This window comes from Crinia signifera, chromosome 7 (assembly GCF_055691185.1).
Source record: "Crinia signifera chromosome 7, ASM5569118v1, whole genome shotgun sequence".
In the NCBI taxonomy this organism is placed as follows: domain Eukaryota; kingdom Metazoa; phylum Chordata; class Amphibia; order Anura; family Myobatrachidae; genus Crinia; species Crinia signifera.
The window spans coordinates 82,598,154-82,620,130 of NC_139223.1; the positions used below are offsets into that span (position 1 = coordinate 82,598,154).

General features: G+C 38.9%; 1 protein-coding gene across 13 annotated transcripts in view; it reads right to left on the reverse strand.

The window, feature by feature from the left end:
- Positions 1-21,977, reverse strand: part of RBFOX1 (RNA binding fox-1 homolog 1) — a 665,898-nt gene that overhangs the window by 186,159 nt on the left and 457,762 nt on the right. For all 13 annotated transcript variants that reach the window (XR_014450771.1, XR_014450772.1, XM_083153392.1 and 10 more), the window contains 2 exons: positions 21,469-21,529; positions 18,681-18,734 (listed from right to left, as the gene is read on the reverse strand). Coding sequence is in view for 11 of the 13 variants with exons in the window: in XM_083153392.1 (XP_083009518.1) it covers positions 18,681-18,734; positions 21,469-21,529 (115 nt within the window). In the remaining 2 variants the exon portion in view is untranslated. The remainder of the gene's footprint in view (positions 1-18,680; positions 18,735-21,468; positions 21,530-21,977) is intronic.

Below are 21,977 nucleotides of genomic sequence, written 5' to 3' on the forward strand. Positions count from 1 at the left end.
GCAATTCCTGTTTGCCAAGTATTCAAGGAATGCTTGTTTTTGAAAACTGCACTTGAAAGAAGAGATGAAATACAAGAAAATAAATATAAGAGCAACAACAATAATGCAGTAGATATTCGTTCTCAACTATTAACCTAAAAGGTTTTGGATTTGATTTACAATGTGTTTCTTCAGTTTTGACTTTAATTATCTGCTTCAAGTTGTCAGGACATAACCATATCTTAGATTTGCATTGCATTAGGGGATCTTTCCTTCCTATCTCTTCTGATCTTGTCTTCTGAAGTAATTTAACACAATTCTAATTTTCTTTTGCATGCGGGGTGCTCTCCATCCAGGGAAGTGAGTTATGTGTATTCAAGTGGCGCATCTTATGAATCTTGTTAAGCTTTACCGCCTTACAGCTCTCGCTGACGGAATATTTAATCACAGAAATGAGTTGGCAGATATGATATACAATGTGGTTAAGCCTTGCAGCATGTGTCTTCACTGGCAATTGAGGAACAGGTGAATTTGCCATTTATCAGTCCTATCTTGACAGCTTTGTGTAACCTTCTGTTTTCTTACTTATTTATGAAGATTAAAGGTGCTTTAAATCAACAGTTTCCCTGTAGATATATCATTTTTATTTCCAAAGTGGCCATTTTTTCATCATTTACATAGCCAGTAAAAGAGAGCTTCTCATTAAAACAAAAGCCAACTTTGGAAGAATGACTTCTGGAGAAAAAAGGCTTGTTCGTTTAGACTGATTTAAGAATGATCAGGTCCCAAGTTAGGAATATTGTGAGGATTATTTAATGCGACTATCTAACAATTAGACCAAGTATAATTATAAGTTCTATATTTACTTACTATTACTATTAAATATTTAGCAATGGAAAGACAAGCTAGTGACCAGAATTGATGCAAATTGATCTAATCAGTTAAGACTGTTTATAGAGAAAGCAGTCACACACCTGTGGTACCCGGGGGTGGCGAGTATGCAAAAGTTATGCAATGCAATTAATATTTTAAATTAAAGCATCAGATCTTCTCTTTTCAAACAGCACAGTTTATTTGAAAGTTCACAGTTCATCACAGAATAACAGTTAATTTTCTTCTTCACAAACGCAATTCAAACAGTGGGGCAGATGTATTATAGCGGCGCTTATTGCACAGCTATAATACTTCCTGCTTCGCCTCATTAACGAGGTGAAGCAGGAGGGGAGACCGACAAGATGTATTAACATCTTGTCTGCCGAAGCAGGGGAGCGCTAACTCCCCACTTTGTCGATGTCTCCTCCTGGAGATAGAGCATCAGTTTACACTGATGCGACGTCTCCTTCCCCCAGGCGGCTGGACTGGGCATGTATGGGATCTCGCTACTCACGCGAGTTCCCCAGAGCAGGCCAGAGCCAACACCAGGGACAGCACTGTCCCTGCTATTGAGATAGGGCTTCGCCAGCCTGCTGCTGGCGAAGCCAAAACCAGCATCGGGCAGAACGGTCAGCGATGCTGACCGTTCATACATTCAGCCTGCTATCATCTAGATAGCAGCGCCGATATGGACAGGGGTGCATAGCTCCCCTGTCCTTTACCGCATTCTGGCTCCTTCATACATGGGGGAGAAGCAGTATCAGTGCACATAACGTGCGCTGATACCCCTTCTCCCCCATACCGCACAGTCATAAATCTCTTGCTCCCTCTAGCACAATCTTTACGTTAATTACAGTGGTGCGGTATTTCAATTCAGTATCTTCAGTGGCGACAACAGCATGTACAATGGTGGGACTGTATCACATTACCTACCCATCCAGTTTTCTAGGAATCGGTAATGCACCCATTGCACTCAGATTCATTTCAGTGTGTTTTCTCTACAATTCTACTCACTGGGATCTCCTCAGGAGTCTTCCAACATGGGGCCCTCAGGGCCAAATGTGGTTCCTCCACTCACCTATGCCATCCTGCTTCCCATGGCTCACTCCACCTGATTTGCTCTTAGGATACCCCTTGAAGGTGGGGATCCCCCGTGCTTTTGCTACTGCTGCGGTCTTTCTTATGCTGCTGCAACTGCTGCTGCCTTTCTCATGCTGCGGTCTTTACCCTATGAATCCTGCTGCATACATCCTTCTGACTCTTGTTCTGGCTGTACATAGGGGGAGGAGCCCTAAACTGCACACCCTGGACATGTGAGGTGCTACCTGCTGAGACCTGTAGTGCAACAAGCAGGATGAGTAGTTTGCAGGTGCACACTAAATATAAATGCTAGACCTTTTAATATCATTTCTATATTGCATTTCTGAGGTTATTAGCATAATGATGGCCATTATTATCGGCTTGTCCACCGCGTCCAGGTTACATCAATAGGACAAGTCCCTAACACTACTCTGAGACAGGTCCAGGGCACAGGACCCCCCAGGCCAGCCCAGCAGAACCACCACATGGCATCACATTAGTGTGAAATTGAAGTGATAGTAAAAGGGATAGGGGAAATAATATGTGATAAGACTTATCTAGGTTAGAGGTAATAATAAATGTGAAGGGTGCTACATATATACTAAACAAACTAAAGGGGTGATGGAAAGTGTGCACTTAGTTTGACAGTCCAGCCTTATGTTCCATAAGCTACAATGCTGAATGGATATTTTCAGTATATGTTGCTGCTAATCTTAATTATCAATAGCATAGAATCATTCAGGGTGAGCATGAGTTGTGCCTGACTGCATCTCCAAAAGAAGTTCAGTTTGAAAACATAAAGGAAACTGGCAGGTAAGAGGACTTGACTATATGAATGCTATTTGACCTGCCAAGATTTATGCCTTGTTTTGATTGAGGCTTCATAAATGTGATAGAAGCTAATGTCTATACAGTACACACCATAGACTACAGAGGAACACACCATAGACTATGCACAACTGATTTGGGTATGACAAACTTAGAAAATATTTTTCTTCTGCTTGGGACTGGATTTTACAGCTGCCATGGTAGATAATGTGGTAGCACTGCTGCTGATGTATGATCAGAAGGTGCTGTAGCTAAAACTATTTAATCTACTTCCCTGCCATCACTGTTACTGGGGATGCAGAAATATTGGGCCTAGGGGTAGGTGCAACCTATCCCACATCCTCATCATTACATACAATACTCTTACAGTATATTATTATTATTATTATTATTATTATTATTATTATTATTATTATTATAACTGATAGGTATAAAATAAGAAAAGTAAGCTAGAAAAAAAATTACAAGGCAGGTGCTGCCCTGTGAAACTTACAATCTCTATGTCTGCCCAGCCTGTCATCCACTGCAGGCAATGTGTGAGGGTTTGTTGGTCCACTGGCAATGTGTGAGGGCCCTTGCGCCACTCCCATCCCAAGTCCTGCTCCCTCTCCCACTCTGTGCTCTGCATAGCTTGTCATCCCCCCCACCCCAGTGTGAGAACCCAAATCACTGCCCCCTTCCAAATTCCACCTTTTCTGTCCAAATCCCTAACCCCTCATACTTTGTCTGGATTGTTTTTCTTATCTGCAGACTGCAGCCATTGCGTGAGGAAGCACAGATCTTCCTTCAATGGAGAAATTAGAGGTACAGTAAGTGCTAGCGTATCTATTCATGTTATGTGAACGAGTTTAGAATACTCAAATTAAAAAGGAGTGAGGATTCTTTAGGTCTGTAATGTATATAAGCACCTTGGGTCCTGTTGGAGAAAGTTTGCTATATAAATAAAACTTACTTACAAATCTTACTTACTATATGAGGGATGAATATAATGTTATCTGTTAGGGGAGGTAGGTAAGGGCTGGAGTGGATCCAGATAAAAATTATGGGGGGTACTATGGCAGGGGAAGTGATGGAGGAGTTCTTTTGGGTGCTGACAAAGTTTGAGTGGTCTTGCAGGGGGGCAAGAGAGAAGCAAAATGTTATGCCAGGGATTGGGTGAAAGGTGGAGACAGAGGGTGACATAGTGGATGATGAGTAGCAGTGGGGGACACCAGGTAGAGCTTGACAGGTTAAGGCAGATAGTGACAGGGAGAGGCAGTGGGTGATATATAAGCGGGCATTGCTATGGGTGGGAAGGGGACAGAGTGATGTTGGTGGTGTTCATTGGGCTGATTGAGGGGGACACTGGGATGACTGTGGGGGAAAACTGACTGAACTAGCTGAAGGTTCTTGCTAAGATGCAGTTAGATAAGGGCAGTGGGCTAGTTGAGAGAGGGAGTCAGTTAGATGTTGCATGACACTGAGCTGGATGTTGGGACAATTTTGAATTGGGGCCAATGGGCATGATGAGAAGGGTTTAATGGTTTAGGAGTGTGCAGAGTGAACACTTGGCTGAATGAGAGGTGATCACTGTGAATGACAGGCTGGGTGGTACTAGGTGCATGGGCAGTGAGATGGGTGCTGTGGGCTGTTGGGGAGAGAAGGCAGGAAGACACTGGGCTGGCAGGTTGAGAGACATTGGGATGAGATGGACAGTTATCGTGTGGAGTCTTAGCTAGAATGGGAAGAAACAAGAGAAAAGAGGTGGTTGTGTGCTCTCAGGTCACAGTTACAAAAGAGAATATGAATGTTCAAAATAAGTAACAAAACGGCTAATAATTATGCAGTAAGGAGTAATAATGTAACAAAACATTTTTCAATATTCTCTGAGGAAGCTGCTAAACCACTACAGGCAGAGAAACACGTTGGGTATCTACTCTTTCCTCGTATCAGTATCTCTGTGGACAGCAGTGACTTTTGGATCCAGATAGGGCAATATTGGAAGTGCTAACAAGGCCGACAACTGCAAACTTCACTGTCATCTTGGTGGCCACCTGCTTATCCACGAACATGCTTTACCAGAAACCAGCAATTACAGCTGCTGTTTAAAAATGAGAGGTAACTATATCACATTACTAACATCTAAATATGCAAAAATGCTTCATCTATGTGCTTTGATGCCCTAACGGACTACCAAATTAGTACTTTCATGATACGACAGGATCTCTTTGCTTACATGCTAATAACCCATAAAGTAGAGAAAGAAAGCTCTTTGTTGGGGCACTCTTGCTATTTTAAAGAGGGGTCACAGGTGTCTGCTTATCTTATGCTCTGGAATGAATCTAAAATAAAACTTTTAATGCGTATTTCATGTAAAAAGATTCACACATATAATATATGGACAAAAAGGACGTACAAACAAATAATACAGTTTATATACAGGAGACTGGTAATCAGTATCCACACGTATGTGGGTAGATTTGTAAATTCCCTTCTGACTTAAATAACTGTTTATCATAAAATAGAATTAAAGATATAACCTGTGGGTTCTATACTGGCTATGTTGCACTTAGACCCAGAAAGCCCTATTTTAAAGTGAGATATTAGATATGTTTCAAGTTCTGTATATTAATTCAATTGTTTCAGCAAAACAATGTAACCTTTTCCTCACATATAAAGATTTGTCTGTCAGATACATACAACACAGATAGTGGACTACAATGTTACTTTGTATGGTTAGTCTCTGTTCTTTATAGATATTTAGGTCCAGGAAGGAGATCTCAGACTCACTGATTTCATGTGTGAGTCGGAGATTGAAGTCATTCTCATTCAGTTGTTTTATAAAGTTCAAGAGAGTTTCCTTTCCTCCGCTACATTTCATTATGATATCATCGATATATCGGTACCACATTACAATGTGTTGTGTATGGTGGTCATTTTCTTTGCAGAACACAATCTCCTTCTCCCACCATCCAAGATATAAATTATGTGGGGGCATATGTGGGGGCACGAGCTGCCCCCATAGCTGTCCCCCTTGTTTGTAGATAAAACTTGTCATTGAATGTGAAAATGTTGTGATTGAGAATGAAACGAAGCAGGTTTATTAGGAATTATCTTCAAGTATGTTCTTGAACTTGGTTTGCACATAGATGAGTGGATTTAATAGCATTTGCTTATAGCACCCGCTTTCGTTCAGTTGTCTGTTTGCCTCCTTTGTATACATCCCTGTGGGCCAGATGACTACATTTCCACCTCTGTCGGATGGTTTTATAACCACATCATGCCAGCTTCGGAAGTTTTTGAGAGCATGCCATTCCTTTGTGCTGATATTGTTTATGTCCTTGTGTCTGTGTTGATTTTCACAGATTATATCGAATTCCTTGGATACCAGGTTGCAGAAAACCTTCACCTCTGGACAGATCAATTCTGGTGGGAAAAATGTAGATTTATTCTGGCACTTATGTCTTACCGTTCTAATCCCGGAAGTACTGTAGATTCTGCTTCAAGTTCTTCAAGTGCTGCAAGGGCCATGGCTTCCTGTTGGATCAGGCTGATGTCTGAGGAGTCGATAGGGGCATTTTTCTTCAGTGAGAAAAATTAATTTTGAAGTAATTTGCGGTCAAATAATTTGAGATCTTTTTCTAACAGGGGACAGTAGTAGAGCGCCTTTCTCTAAAATACTAAATTCTCACTCCTTGCAATGTTTCTACACAACAAGTAGTCTATTTTAACCTAACAGGGACAGCAGAAGAGTGCCTTATCTTATCTAAATACTATTCTGACTTGTGGAAACCTTTATAACAATCTGTAAAGGTTACATTTCACTCTAATTGCTAATTTCTGAACAGAAAATAACTATACAAAGTAACATTGTAGTCCACTGTCTATGTTGTATGTATCTGACAGAAAAATCATTATATGTGAGGAAAAGGTTACATTGTTGTGCTGAAACAATTGAATTAATATACAGCACTTGAAACATATCTAATATCTCACTTTAAAATAGCGCTTTCTGGGTCTAAGTGCAACATAGCCACACCCCAACGCGTTTCCTCATCTAGGACTTCATCAGGAGGCACCTCCTGACGAAGTCCTAGATGACGAAACGCGTTGGCTTCTCTGATGTGCTGTGTCCGAGTCCCATCGTTTGGATCGTGGAGACGCTGGCGCTGCCGTGGTTCCATCTGGCTGATACACTGATCTGTGTTGCCGCATGTGCCTTGTGAGCTGTCCCACGCTGATAAGTTTTAATTGTATGTGAGCTTTATTTTTCTAGTAAAAACAACTGATATACTATTTGCTCATTTGTGCACTCCTTCTTTCTTCATTTTCTATATATATATATATATATATATATATATATATATATATATATATATATATATATATATATATATATATATATATATTTATATATATATATATATATATTGCCTGAAGACGATGTGATTATTAAACATCAAAATGTTGCAGTTATACAGCCTCTGTCTTCTATTATTTGGTGTGCCGCAGCAACAAATTGATATATATATATATATATATATATATATATATATATATATATATATATATATATATATATATATATATATATAGCAGACAGATATACCCGGCACTCTGCTTGTTAAAGACTTAGCTTGCTGCGGTGCCATCCAAAGAACTCCACAGAATTCCAATACAAGGAAGCAGGATGAAGGCGGCACTCTCACAGACTGGTTTTGAAGAATAAAAGTCCTTTATTTAGCGGTCCTACGCCGTTACGAAGTTACCTCCGTCATCAGGGACACAAAAGCATATAACACACACAGGTATTAAATACCTAACATAATACCAAAAACATGCCCCCCATGTCACTCCCGATTGGCTCACCACTCACCCTCCCAGGTGCCGATCCCGCCACACACCTGTATAACAAACACCCATCAGATGCAGGACGCCCGTAACCCAGCGAGCAGGGGCACAAGTCACTCACACTGACCTGCGCTTCCACCCACGTGACCGGACGATCCCGCCGTCCGATAGGTTTGAACAGATGCGCGTCACAGTCCTGCACCCGGAAGCAACGGAGCCAAGCCAAGCGGTTTCTATGGAAACAAACAAAAATTAAAAACATAATATATACATCAATAAGTGCATTTAAAAACATTTGACTGTGAAGTATTGCATCCCCATACCACATCAAAGACAATTAACATTAGCTTTAAGATATATTCCATGAAATAACATTTTTAAACAAAAACTCATAATATAATCTGTTTAGCCATGCAGTTATATAGATATCCCCGAACAGCAATATGGCATGAATATGGGGCTGATACGCAAATATCATCACAATGTACAGTGCAGGAACTTTTAGTACAAGCATGATGGAGAAATAAGCAGAATAATTAAAATATTTATACTCGGGTGACATGCCCCCGTCGGTCAAATAAAACACTGGAGCCCCAGAGTCTCATTTAGGCCACCTGTGGACATGGTTCCCAATGAAAAAATCCAGCGACTTTCCTTCTGAAGTAAGATTTTGTTCCTATTACCCCCTCTGATTAGGGGTGGAACATGAATTTAATTTTCCCCAACCAGTGATGTCATATTTAACAACCCTGTATTTAATGCTGCGCCCCCTAGTGTAACTGGGGAGCACCCTAGAGTCTTGTAGCAGGGGTAGATCACTAACAGAGGACAACATGGGCCATAAATTCTTAACCTTACTGATCCTTTTCTCAGAACCAATGGCATACCGATTGACCCAGGGAACCCGCTTTTCAAGTTTCTTATTAGTGGGTCCTACCTTGGGATTTAGCAACTGTTCTCGGGGCATTTGCATGACCTTGATTTTCAAGGCCTCCAGCTCCTTTCTGGGATAACCCATCAACACAAATTTTTCTACCATGGCTTGGAGGGCCCCAGGTAGTTCATCCAAATCAGATGTGATTCTCCTTACGCGCAACAATTGCGAGTAAGGGAGTCCTTTACGCAGGGGTGTAGGATGGAAACTTTCATTTCTTAGAAGTGTGTTCCTGTCCGTCGCTTTCACAAAGAGGGATGTGCTAATATTAGCACCCCTCCTCGTGATCACGACTTCCAGGAACTCCACTTTCTTTGTACTCATGGTATGAGTGAATCCAACCACACTGCCACTATGGCCGTGATCCACAAACACCTGTTCAAGTCTAGATTTATCACTACCCCAGAAAATCAATATGTCATCAATATAGCGTTTATACAATAACACCTCCGGCCTCAGGGTGCCATGTCTGAAAAAAAGGGTGTGTTCAATGTGGTGCATGAAGGCGTTGGCATATGCCGGGGCCACTGCGGACCCCATGGCACAGCCTGCCACTTGTAGATAATATTTGCCTTCAAAAAGAAAGTAATTCTTGGTTAAAATGAAAGACAGCAAGACCATGAAAAATTCCACTGGAGGGCCCTTGTAATCCTTATCATTAGTGATAAGTGTACACACAGCCTCCACACCTGCATCATGGGGGATACAGGTGTAGAGGCTCGTGACAACCGCTGTGCACATTATCCAGTCTCCCTCAAGGACTCTCTGTTCCGAGAGATTAGCAAGGATGGACAACAAGGATGTAGTATCCCTCAGGTAAGTACTCAATCTCTGTATACAAGGATTTAAAATGGTATCCAAATATACCGCTACCGGATACTTGAGAGATTAAAAACTAGGCGTTCACTTTCCTCGGTGGTGGATCTAGTACATCTCAGAGTGAGGGTGAATCGTCTTGCTCCAACACAAATGCCACAGGGATCCGTTTAGGGGTACCCAACAGGGCTGCGGGCAACCGACATGGCGGAAGAGGACGCGGAGAGCAGGCCAAAACCGCCGTCAGAGCAAGCACTCGCCCTCCGAGGAAAGTGAACACCTAGTTTTTAATCTCTCAAGTATCCCGTTGTCTGCAACTGAAATAGAAGTCCTGGCTAAAGGATTGTCTTTCGTCCCAACTGTAAAGGCAGATGCCTTCCAATGGAAGGTGGACACGTACAAACTCCATCAAACTTTGCGCCTAAAAGAACATTTTGGGAAAATTCCTCCCTCCATTCAGACTGTGGAGAAAGTCACCTTACCCGAGCAGTTGAAGAAAATTGTACCCCGCTCGAGGTTTGACCCCCCCTCTATAAATCCCTCCATAAAGACATTCACGAGGATGGTGGACCAATTGGGAAAGGATGAGTCCGTTCCTGTTGGCACCAGGTATAATCTTTCTAAAAACCAACAACTTGCTTTAGATAGCCTGTCTAAAAGGAGGGACATTATAATTCGTAATGCAGACAAAGGGGGTGCGGTTATAGTTCAGGACTTAAAGGACTATAGATGTGAATGCTTAAAACAACTGAGTGATGTTAAAACCTATATGTTACTTGAGAAGAATCTGACTGTGATGTTTAAACAGGAATTGGATTGCATTCTTAATTCAGCTGTAAGAGATGGGTTTATTGATGTTGATTTGAAACAGGCATTAACGGTAGAGCACCCTGTGGTGCCTTTGTTTTATACCCTACCGAAGGTGCATAAGGACCCGGTGCACCCACCGGGGCGCCCCATTATATCATCTAGGGGGTTCTTGATGCACCCGGTAGCGGTATATTTGGATACCATTTTAAATCCTTGTATACAGAGATTGAGTACTTACCTGAGGGATACTACATCCTTGTTGTCCATCCTTGCTAATCTCTCGGGACAGAGAGTCCTTGAGGGAGACTGGATAATGTGCACAGCGGATGTCACGAGCCTCTACACCTGTTTCCCCCATGATGCAAGTGTGGAGGCTGTGTGTGCACTTATCACTAATGATAAGGATTACAAGGGCCCTCCAGTGGAATTTTTCATGGTCTTGCTGTCTTTCATTTTAACCAAGAATTCCTTTCTTTTTGAAGGCAAATATTATCTACAAGTGGCAGGCTGTGCCATGGGGTCCGCAGTGGCCCCGGCATATGCCAACGCCTTCATGCACCACATTGAACAGACCCTTTTTTCAGACATGGCACCCTGAGGTCGGAGGTGTTATTGTATAAACGCTATATTGATGACCTATTGATTTTCTGGGGTAGTGATAAATCTAGACTTGAACAGGTGTTTGTGGATCACGGCCATAGTGGCAGTGTGGTTGGATTCACTCATACCATGAGTACAGAGAAAGTGGAGTTCCTGGACGTCGTGATCACGAGGAGGGGTGCCGATATTAGCACATCTCTCTTTGTGAAAGCGACGGACAGGAACACACTTCTAAGAAATAAAAGTTTCCATCCTACACCCCTGCGTAAAGGACTCCCTTACTCGCAATTGTTGCGCGTAAGGAGAATCACATCTGATTTGGATGAACTACCTGGGGTCCTCCAAGCCATGGTAGAAAAATTTGTGTTGAGGGGTTATCCCAGAAAGGAGCTGGAGGCCTTGAAAATCAAGGTCATGCAAATGCCCCGAGAACAGTTGCTAAATCCCAAGGTAGGACCCACTAATAAGAAACTTGAAAAGCGGGTTCCCTGGGTCAATCGGTATGCCATTGGTTCTGAGAAAAGGACCAGTAAGGTTAAGAATTTATGGCCCATGTTGTCCTCTGATAGTGATCTACCCCTGCTACAAGACTCTAGGGTGCTCCCCAGTTACACTAGGAGGCACAGCATTAAATACAGGGTTGTTAAATATGACATCACTGGTTGGGGAAAATTAAATTCTGGCCAAAATTTCCTGTCTAGGAAAAATGGATGTTTCAGGTGCCTGGGCTGTACCACGTGCAGGTCCATGGCAGTAGGGAATTTTTTCACCCACCCTCATAAGGGGAATAAAATCTTTATAAAATTTCCCCTTGCATGTACATCAGTGTACATTATTATCACTTTAACCTGCCCCTGTGGACTGACCTATGTTGGGAAGACCCAGCGTTCCTTTAGGGAGCGCATGGCCCAACATAGGTCAGCTATCCACCAGGTCCTGTCTAGTGGTCATAGTGATCAGCCCGTGGCTCGACCACTGTTTAAATTTGAAACACAATGTGGCCAGTATTCGCACTATGATCATAGATCATGTTCCACCCCTAATCAGAGGGGGTAATAGGAACAAAATCTTACTTCAGAAGGAAAGTCGCTGGATTTTTTCATTGGGAACCATGTCCCCAGGTGGCCTAAATGAGACTCTGGGGCTCCAGTGTTTTATTTGACCAACGGGGGCATGTCACCCGAGTATAAATATTTTAATTATTCTGCTTATTTCTCCATCATGCTTGTACTAAATGTTCTTGCACTGTACATTGTGATGATATTTGCGTATCAGCCCCATATTCATGCCATATTGCTGTTCGGGGATATCTATATAACTGCATGGCTAAACAGACTATATTATGAGTTCGTGTTTAAAAATGTTATTTCATGGAATATATCTTAAAGCTAATGTTAATTGTCTTTGATATGGTATGGGGATGCAATACTTCACAGTCAAATGTTTTTAAATGCTCTTATTGATGTATATATTATGTTTTTAATTTTTGTTTGTTTCCATAGAAACCACTTGGCTTGGCTCCGTTGCTTCCGGGTGCAGGACTGTGACGCGCATCTGTTCAAGCCTATCGGACGGTGGGATCGTCCGGTCACGTGGGCGGAAGCGCAGGTCAGTGTGAATGACTTGTGCCCCTGCTCGCTGGGTTCCGGGCGTCCTGTATCTGATGGGTGTTTGTTATACAGGTGTGTGGCGGGATCGGCACCTGGGAGGGTGAGTGGTGTGCCAATTGGGAGTGACATGGGGGGCGTGTTTTTGGTATTATGTTAGGTATTTATTACATGTGTGTGTTATATGCTTTTGTGTCCCTGATGACGGAGGTAACTTCATAACGGCGTAGGACCGCTAAATAAAGGACTTTTATTCTTCAAAACCAGTCTGTGAGAGTGCCGCTTTCATCCTGCTTACATATAAAGCTGCACTCATTAATCACTGACACGTTTTAAAAGATCCACAGATGGAGCTAATTAGCTCACTTGTGATTCTGTGAGGAGACCTGCAAAACATGCACTGTTGGTAGCTCTCGAGGACTAGGTTTGGCTACCCCAGCTCTAAAGGAAGCCGCTGAAGCCCTTAGTGCGCCAGCAAAGCTAAGCTATTCAAAAATTATTTTCAAATTGTGGTGCATCTTATGTGATTTGGGGCCACTGGGGCACATTATACAATTTGGAAGCTAACTTTAGCAATTTATATAATTTGGGGGCATATTGCGATAAAACTGGAGTCACATTGTAGTATGTAATATGAATTGGAGGCACTTAACAGAGTATAGTGTGAATTAAGAGCACTGTTTTGGGTAATGTGTACAGGGGGAGGGAGGGAAAAGCATAATTTTATATCTTGGCCCTCCACTCACTAGGTTCATCCTTGACCAGTTGCATGTGGTGGAGTCAATTAGATAATATGTATTTAATGATTCTATGGAAGAAAACCCTCAAATATTATAATTTATTTTGTTCTCTTTCAGCACTTGACATGCATTACCTCAGGTGCCCATATATAAATATAATTCTCCCCTTGTAGGTGCAACAAGCGGTAAAAAATCTAAATTGCAGTGTAAAAATGGTTTTGTCCATTTGCTAAACAAATTTGCTGTGCAATTAACTAGGATCTTTGCTAAGACATAATGCATGGTGGTTACTATAATAGTATTTAAAAGTAAAAAAATGTTAGCCCTATTACATGAATACATCACTAGTACTTATGGAAACATTGCTGAAAGTGGAGTAGTTGGTAATATACTGTATTGATTTGGGGCTTTCAGAGCTGGGATTACTATGGCATAAACACTTACACCCAACATTAAGATTTGATTTTACTGCAATCTTTTGAAGCACATCATAGAATATCTAGTTAATTATACAACAATAAAACCACTGATAATTTAAAACTTTCAGCCACGGTGACATTTATTGCCCTGCACCATTATGAACAATATAAATCGTAAATAAGCAAGTAGATTCTCAGCATTATCATGTTGCCCTGTTTAGTATCAGATATATAAATAAAATGGTACTGATTTCCTAGCACGGCGCCCGTCTCATTGATTGTATGCCTTAAGTTTACATTATATGTATTCTGCGTCCGCTCGCCACGCTTCGGGCTCGGTGGCTCGCTGCGCTCGCCACACTATATAGAATCAACTCCACGCCGACGTGGATAGTGGGGGTATGAAAAGGTCGGAGGACGCGTACCACCGCCGCTCGCCACGCTTCAGGTTGGCGTTAATAGTGGGGTGGCGTTAACACTGAGGGGGGCCATTTCACCCATGAGGGGGGGTTAGCAATTAAAATTGGGGTTTTGGGGCCTTTTTACATTGATTCCAATGTAAAAATCTCGTCGATTGCGTCGATTGCATCATCTCATGCATCTTATGCCGCACAAATACATAAGATGCATGAGATGCTTGCAATGTAAAAATCTCGTCAATCTCATCGATCGCATCATCTCATGCATCTTATGCCGCACAAATACATAAGATGCATGAGATGCTTGCAATGTAAAAATCTCGTCAATCTCATCGATCACGTCGATTGCATCATCTCATGCATCTTATGCCGCACAAACACATAAGATGCATGAGATTCTTGAGATATCAGCCCCACACATACAATCTAGATCGTGGGCGCCGTGCTAGGAAAGCAGTACCAATATAATCAAAAAGTAAGCATCTGTCGGTTGTCAATCAGCAAAGAATAGAAACAAATTTGAACATTAAGTGATTTCTGTGGTGTCTCCAGAACAACTGGTGGAAGTTTTTGTTGTTATTATTGATATTTATATTTTTTGCTGCTTTCTGGTGTAAATGAATCTCATCCCCCATTCATTTCATTTCTCATGCTCACTCACTGTAACAGACCTTGGCAGGCATGCAGTACAGTACTGGCACCTTTGATATTCTTTAAAAGCGGTTACAAATTTTACAGGCAGTTAACCTTTAAGCTAAGAGCCAACCTTTTGTGCTTAGTCATCTTATTTTTGATTTGGGATATGCACAGAAAAAAAATTGAGTTCCCTTTAAAGGATCAAATAATTTTATTGTAATTATGGAGCCTCTTTCTTACAGAATGACCTGATAACACAAAGACTAAAATATTGACCATTAAGCAGAACATTGTACATGGTGTGTACACACGGTGAGATTCGATTGCTATTCGACTTAAGATTCAAGTTCTATGCAATCTTTGCTATCTCTGTACTTTTTAAATACAATTCATACAATCTGCACTATATAGTCATTGCAGCCCTGTCTATCTGGGTTTCGATTTGTGCTGTCACGGGAGCGCGCATTGGGAGCGCAAGGTAAAAAACCTATATGATCTGCTTGCGATCTGCATGTGATTTTGACTATATAGTAAAAAATCTCATGCTGGATTGTACCGTGTGTACACAGCATTACTGTATGTAATGCATACTTCAGTTTGCTGCACAGCAATGTAGCATAATTTATAATTCTAAATTAATACAATTGTAATGGTAATTAAAGATTCTCATTAAAAGGTGCAAATGTCTCCCTTATGTTTGCAGTAAAACTGCACTTGGGAATTCAAGTGGTTATACAAAAAAATCAATAATCTGCCATTTTATAATTAAAAGTCAAAATAAATGTTAGAGGGAAATGTGTTAAATTAGGAAAATTACTTAAGGAAAGATTGAAAATATTGATTTTAATTTACCAAATATGTGAACTTCTTATGCCCTCTACAGAAGACAATTAAAAGTTAGGTTGTTAATTCTTCATAAACTTGAAAATAAAATCAATAATTATGAAGCAAAAACATTAAGTTATTTCTCATTTAAACAAAGTCATTTCTAAGCATGTACATCAGACCTAACTGGAACTTAATTATTTACCTAGAATATTTAAGCAATCTGTCTTAAATACTGTTGTAGAGCAATGTTTTAATGCTTGAGGTTTTAATGCTACTAAACTATAGTTAGAGATAAATTAAGTTTGACTTTTACAATTTAGCTGTATTGCACATTTAGAATGCCATTTGCAGTGATTTTTTTCTGTATTGATCAGCAAAAGTAAAACAAGCTACTGAGTAAGTTAAGGTTATACCCACATAGATTATTTTCTTTCTGCATTTAAAGGACAATTTTCTTTCTGCACTTTGGTTCTGTTAGGTTTGCTTTCCAGTAGCTTTTAAGATGTGACCAAAATGGCAAGAAACTATTTATGCAGGTTTTTTTCCCAATCACAACTTTATTTCTAAGTATACTACCGATAAAATTGTTAAACATTGCTTCTCTCAAAAGCGACCAAAAAGCAGAGGTTACCAGGCTTAGGTCAAAAGTCAGAATATTAAAATTGAGCTATGAGCGTTACCTTCCCATAATGCTTACAAATAAATAAAGGGAAACTGCTTTTTTTTTAATAATCAAAAATAAATGTAAATAAAATCAGATTTTGAATTTTTTTTAGTCTAAACCTGTATGGTTTTCATACAGTATGACCCGAGACAACAATACACACCTTAATGCATGGAAGAAAATATAAGAAATAAGTGGATAGAAAATATATTCTTCATACCATGCATAATATTTAGCTTTGTGCACAACGTCATGCTGCTCATCGTATTTGACATTATACTGAAAATATTTATTTGCAGCTGAACTATCGTTTATCATACAATGAAATGCTACTCAACAGATCTTACAAATCTATACATGTTCCTACAGTATGTTAAGCTATGGCAGTTTACAGGAAAATTGCTGTCTGTGGGCAGACTATAATAGAATGCCTCTTTTACCAGATCTACCAGTCTTTGCTATGTAGTTATGCTTTGATCTGCTACTGTATGGCTTGTATGGTGCTACTGTACATGCATTTTCTGGTACCTTAAAAATAAAATTAACTAGTAATAATTTTACATTCAAATTCAGCCAGGTAATATATTATGCACCATTAACACAAAACATGCTGCACTACTTTATATTTTGACAGTGAATCAGCTAAGCTGAAAGTTTGAACAGAGAAATAATACCGTATATACTCGAGTATAAGTCGACCCGAATATAAGCCGAGGCACCTAATTTTACAACAAAAAACTGGGAAAACTTATTGACTCAAGTGGGACCCTCACTCGAGTATAAGCCGAGGGGGGCTTTTTCAGCATAAAAAATGTTCTGCAAAAGTAGGCTTATACTCAAGTAAATATGGTAACTGCATTCTATTGTTAAATATTTAATCATACTATATCACAGAAAATAAAATGGTTTCACATTTTTATCATTTCTCATAGTGCCATCTTACTTACTGTACTTGCACATTTTAAAAGGTTTGATATTCATAAACCTGCCTTTAGCAGTAGCTAAGCTTATTTAAATGTTACACAGCATTATATATCTTGCGGTTTAAATGATAAGATCTCTACAGTTCAATTTTATAAATATCTTTTTTTTTCTATCAGAAAGGGTCAGTTCAGGTTTAATGCCTTTATCAAGTTACACTGATAGTCGACTAGCAGAGTCTCACTACATCACATAGACATCACATAATATGAGCAAATGACAAATCCTGCATTAGGCCTTAAGGTATGAAGAGCAAAATGAAAAGTACCACTTCATATGCATCAAATATTCATTCTTAAATGTTAGCTTCAAGAACAAAGCTGATGTGCATTAAATTCCGTGTGTGCATTAATCAGCCACGGTGCATAGATGTAAAATGTACATAGAATTTGGCCGATGAGTGCTCAAAAGAATTGAAAGCAATATTAATACAAAATTTTTATTTATGACCATATATTCTATGTTCACTTTACCAGGTTTTTTTTTTCAATAAATTGAGTAGGCTATGTACAGTATGTAGAGGAACATCTGTTTTCAGTGTCTAATATATAATGTTGACAATAAAAACATAACCCCCTCCTGAAGGTACAAATTTATCTGCTAATGGGCGAAATGCTCTGCTAATGGGTGTTACTGATTGCCATCACCTCTCATAAATTAACGAATTCAACACAGGTGACAGCAATCTGAAATTAAGAGGTACTGCAAGTCCAGAACCAAAGCATTTTGTACCTGATGTTAAGGTGCGTACACACAGGGAGATATATTGCTCAGCAATATATTGCTAAGCAATATATTGCTCAGTGTCTCCCTTTCATCAGCGACCAGAGATGGTCGCTGATGAAAGGGAACCTCTGCCGGGCGGTGCCGCAGAGGTAATCAGCTGGTTGCAGGAGCAAGCTCCTGTGACCAGCGATTAGAGTGGGGCTGAAAACGGGAGCACACACCCGGTGATTTATCGCCGGGCACACTCCCATCACTGGCATTATGGTCGCCAGCGACCCTATTTCCAGCGATTATAGCCCATATCGCTGCCGTGTGTACACGGCTTAAGAGGTCATGTTGGAGGGTCTGGTATAGTTAGTGACTTTAAAGCAAAAAACAATTCTTATGTACATTTCTTAACACTGAATTGATAAATACACAATATTGGAAAATACTGTACTCCATATTACCTGTCTCTGTCTCACACTTTGGGCAGGATGTAATGCAGGGGTCCACCAGAAGTACGGGATGCTGGATGATGTCAGGCATTTTTTTAAAGTGGCAATCATTTACAGGGTAAAACCACGCCTTGAAAATGACTACCTCTTTAAAAAAAAAAAAGTCAGAGATCAGCTGGCATCTCAGACTGCATTATATTCCACCCTTGGTATTCTTCTATTCCAACAGTTACATCTTCCACTCCATGAAGAATTCACTGAACATTTTATAGTATAATTTAATTTATAATTTAATATATAAAAATATATAAATGGTAGATTGCGACCAGCACTCCCAGCTGAAGTAAAAAAAAAAAAGGGGGCAACGGTGCCCTCACAGCTTCAGAAGAGCAAAGACAAGGTAGACAGGAGCAGCACTCATGTGTGTGTGTATATATATATATATATATATATATATTCAGAAAATACCTTACCTGCATAGAATTCAGGACTGTAAACTGCACCAACAACAGGATTTAACTTCCATCCTAGAAAAAAAAAGATTAGTGATAAAGACTTAAATAATAGTTAAAAGTTGGATGAAGAGTGTTTGGTATGTCATACAAATTTATAAAAGGTTTGGAATAAATAGGAGCACACTTCAGCCACATCTACAGTTGAAAGAATTTCTAGGAGTACCATGAGAGCATTCCCTTATAAAGTGTTCTACAGTATCTCTAGCGAGGAACAGGAACTTTGCTCTGAGAATACTTTAATCACCAGATTTATTGCATCTATGCTGTTCAATGATTTTTATACTGCTGCATGTACGTGTGCAATGACAATGATCAATAATCCTTTTGTCTGTAGAATTTTCAGTTGCCTATTCTCGGACTGTAACATTAATTAGCTGAATTTGAAGCCTAACAATTTTGGGCAATACATTTTGTATGAAAATTAGACGATTAATTATTAGTGATACGTAATTAAACTTAAAAGCAAGAAAACAGTTGACACAGCACTTTAGAACTTCATTAACAACAGAAGTAAACTGCTAATTGAAATCTTACTAGGCCATTTTAAAACTAATTGTCTCTTAAATTAATTTTGAATGTTGCAAAGTTAATTTTGTATAGTGAACACTGTTTCTGTTACAACTACTTTTATCTTAAGTTATATAAATTAAAAATGGTAATTTATCATATAAAGATAGACTCTTTGCTATGTCAATGCAGGGAAAAGTCACATTTCTCTTCTCAGGTAGACTATATTGTAAAATAAAAAAGAGGGCAGTTTTTTGGGTTAAAGGTCTCTTTTTACTTTACAGAATGAACACATTATTTTACCAACATTTCAATAAAGCTATGTTGCTATTTAATAAAAATTAATAATTAACAAATGTGCTGTGTTGTGATTGAAAACTGCTACAGAAATGAATGATTTTAATGATTATCATATACTTCAGACATTTCTGTCAAGGAGTCAAAAGGATCTATATCATATTTCAAAGTTCCACTAATGGATCTTAAGTTTGTCCATGAAATTCCTTCTCAGATACAGGTCGATGCACACTGCTGAGAAGCACATTCATATTTCATTTCCTTCCCACTCCGTTTGCTGATGGCTGTATTAGCCAACTTTTTTTTCGGAGTCAACGCAGGAAAGTCTTAATTCATCATGATGAAAATAACACCAATTAAAATTGACTTTATCTTGTCAGCGAGATATGTGCTGGCTCATAAGTGTGTGGGTTAATCATGTGTGAGAAGCGCTAATGTCACTCTCCTAGTAAAAGAACTGCCACAGAGCCTGGTGTTGTCATTTATGGAGGTAAGTTCTTTGTTGTGGGTGTTAATGACTATATTTGTCTTGATGTATTAAATGTCAATTATACTTTGACATTTGCCATTGCAAATGGCTGGTCATTAGAGAAATCCCTGCTCTTTCCTTCTGCATATATATTTATGTAATTTTACTAAATGTGCCATTCCAATGCTTGTGCTAAACCTAGCTTGGTATTTAAAATTATTCTGGTATTTTAAATATAAGAATGGCTTCATGTAGGGTGATTTACCAAGGCCAATTACTTGAGGAGATCATGTGAATGTTGCTTAACCTTTGTTCTTCCCCCACAAAGCCAAACCTTGTCTGCCAATTTGCTCTTATGATTACATCGACAGGCAACTGGATTGTTTTTTGTCTCAAAATTGTCATCCCATCTTAAAACCTATTTGAGTTTTATTTAATAAGAAAATTAGGCTCCTACTGTATATGTTTATCTGCTCACTGCCAAGTGACCAGATATATACAATATACGTACTAAGTACAGATTCTTGTACAGTTTGTGCACATCTACTATATTTCTTCTAAAGCAGTCACTTGTGTGGTTACCTTTGAATCCATAAAATTGATGTTAGTCCCTGAATTTTATGTTCTGTTTTTATTTGATAATGAGCACAGGTGAACAACTCTGTAACTCATAAAAAATACTGAGCCATTTTGTAAAGCATATATGTATTTAAACTTGTCACTTAGATATATAATGTATACTGTATTCCCTTCTTTTTTAGATATAGTACATGCAATACATACTGATTATTTATGTAGGCAGTGAAGGTTTGTAAATGGACCTTCTACATTATTCATGTTCCTAAATGTCAAAACAAGGCATTGCCAGCTCATTTAATACTGGAGTGAGAGGTTGTTTTTATTAACTACACCAATTCCATGTCACATAGTTGTCCACAAACATATAGGAATTCTGTTTCTGTAGCAACTTTTTAAGTAATACATATGAGATGAGAAGATTGAGTATTTTGGGATGGTTCATTGAGGAAAATACTGCTAAAATATTGTTAAGATTTATAATGCACAGTATAGCTTAAAAATGTCGTAGGATAAAGCTGTTATATTTGTATTATTAAGATATAAAGGATTAAAAATCAACTAAACCCTAGAGCGTATAGTAAAGGTATTTCCTGAATTCTGCCTGTTGCACTGATGCACTGTGCACTGATCTGTAAATGGCAGAAATAATTTTCTTTTTTTACAGACAAATATAGAGAAAAAATACCAAATTTGGCTGTCAATAAGATTGTTTTTATTGGTACCATATTCATTTTTAAGTTCATGTTTACATTTTCTATTGTTTTAAGTGTCAAAATATGTAGTATGTTCAAAAAATAAATAAAAATGATCAAAAAATAGAGAATGTGTCATAGATTTTTATGTGATAAAAATACTTCTAGATGTGAACTCAGTAAAAACACCAATAAAACTTACCATTTGTGTAAGGATTCAATGTCTTTTTATTTGTCATAACGCGTGCTGTGGCATTATTAACCTAAGTATATACAAAAGGGAATTAGTGTTTGTAATAGCTATACATACCTATACTGTTCATGCAATAGATTATTTAGATCAATGTGATTTTTACTAAAAATCATAAAAAAAGAATGGTACATAAAAGAACATTAAGTCTAAATATATTTACTTCCATCATTGTAAAAAAAATACATAATTTCAATAAATCAACACCATAACAATTAAAATTTAATAAGCACTGTTAAAATAAAATTAAAAAGGTTTTGCATAATTTACAGTTCATGAGCATGCTTATATTGAATGAGAAAACTGAAATTATAAATAATTAACACAATAAAAAAGGAGTCTTAGGAGAAGCAACATGCCATGGAAAAAGTAGGGACAGGAAAAGCCAGAATAAAAAATATAAATACACCCATGTTCAAAATAACACTTGAAATAAAAATTCAAAAGGCACATTCTAGCAT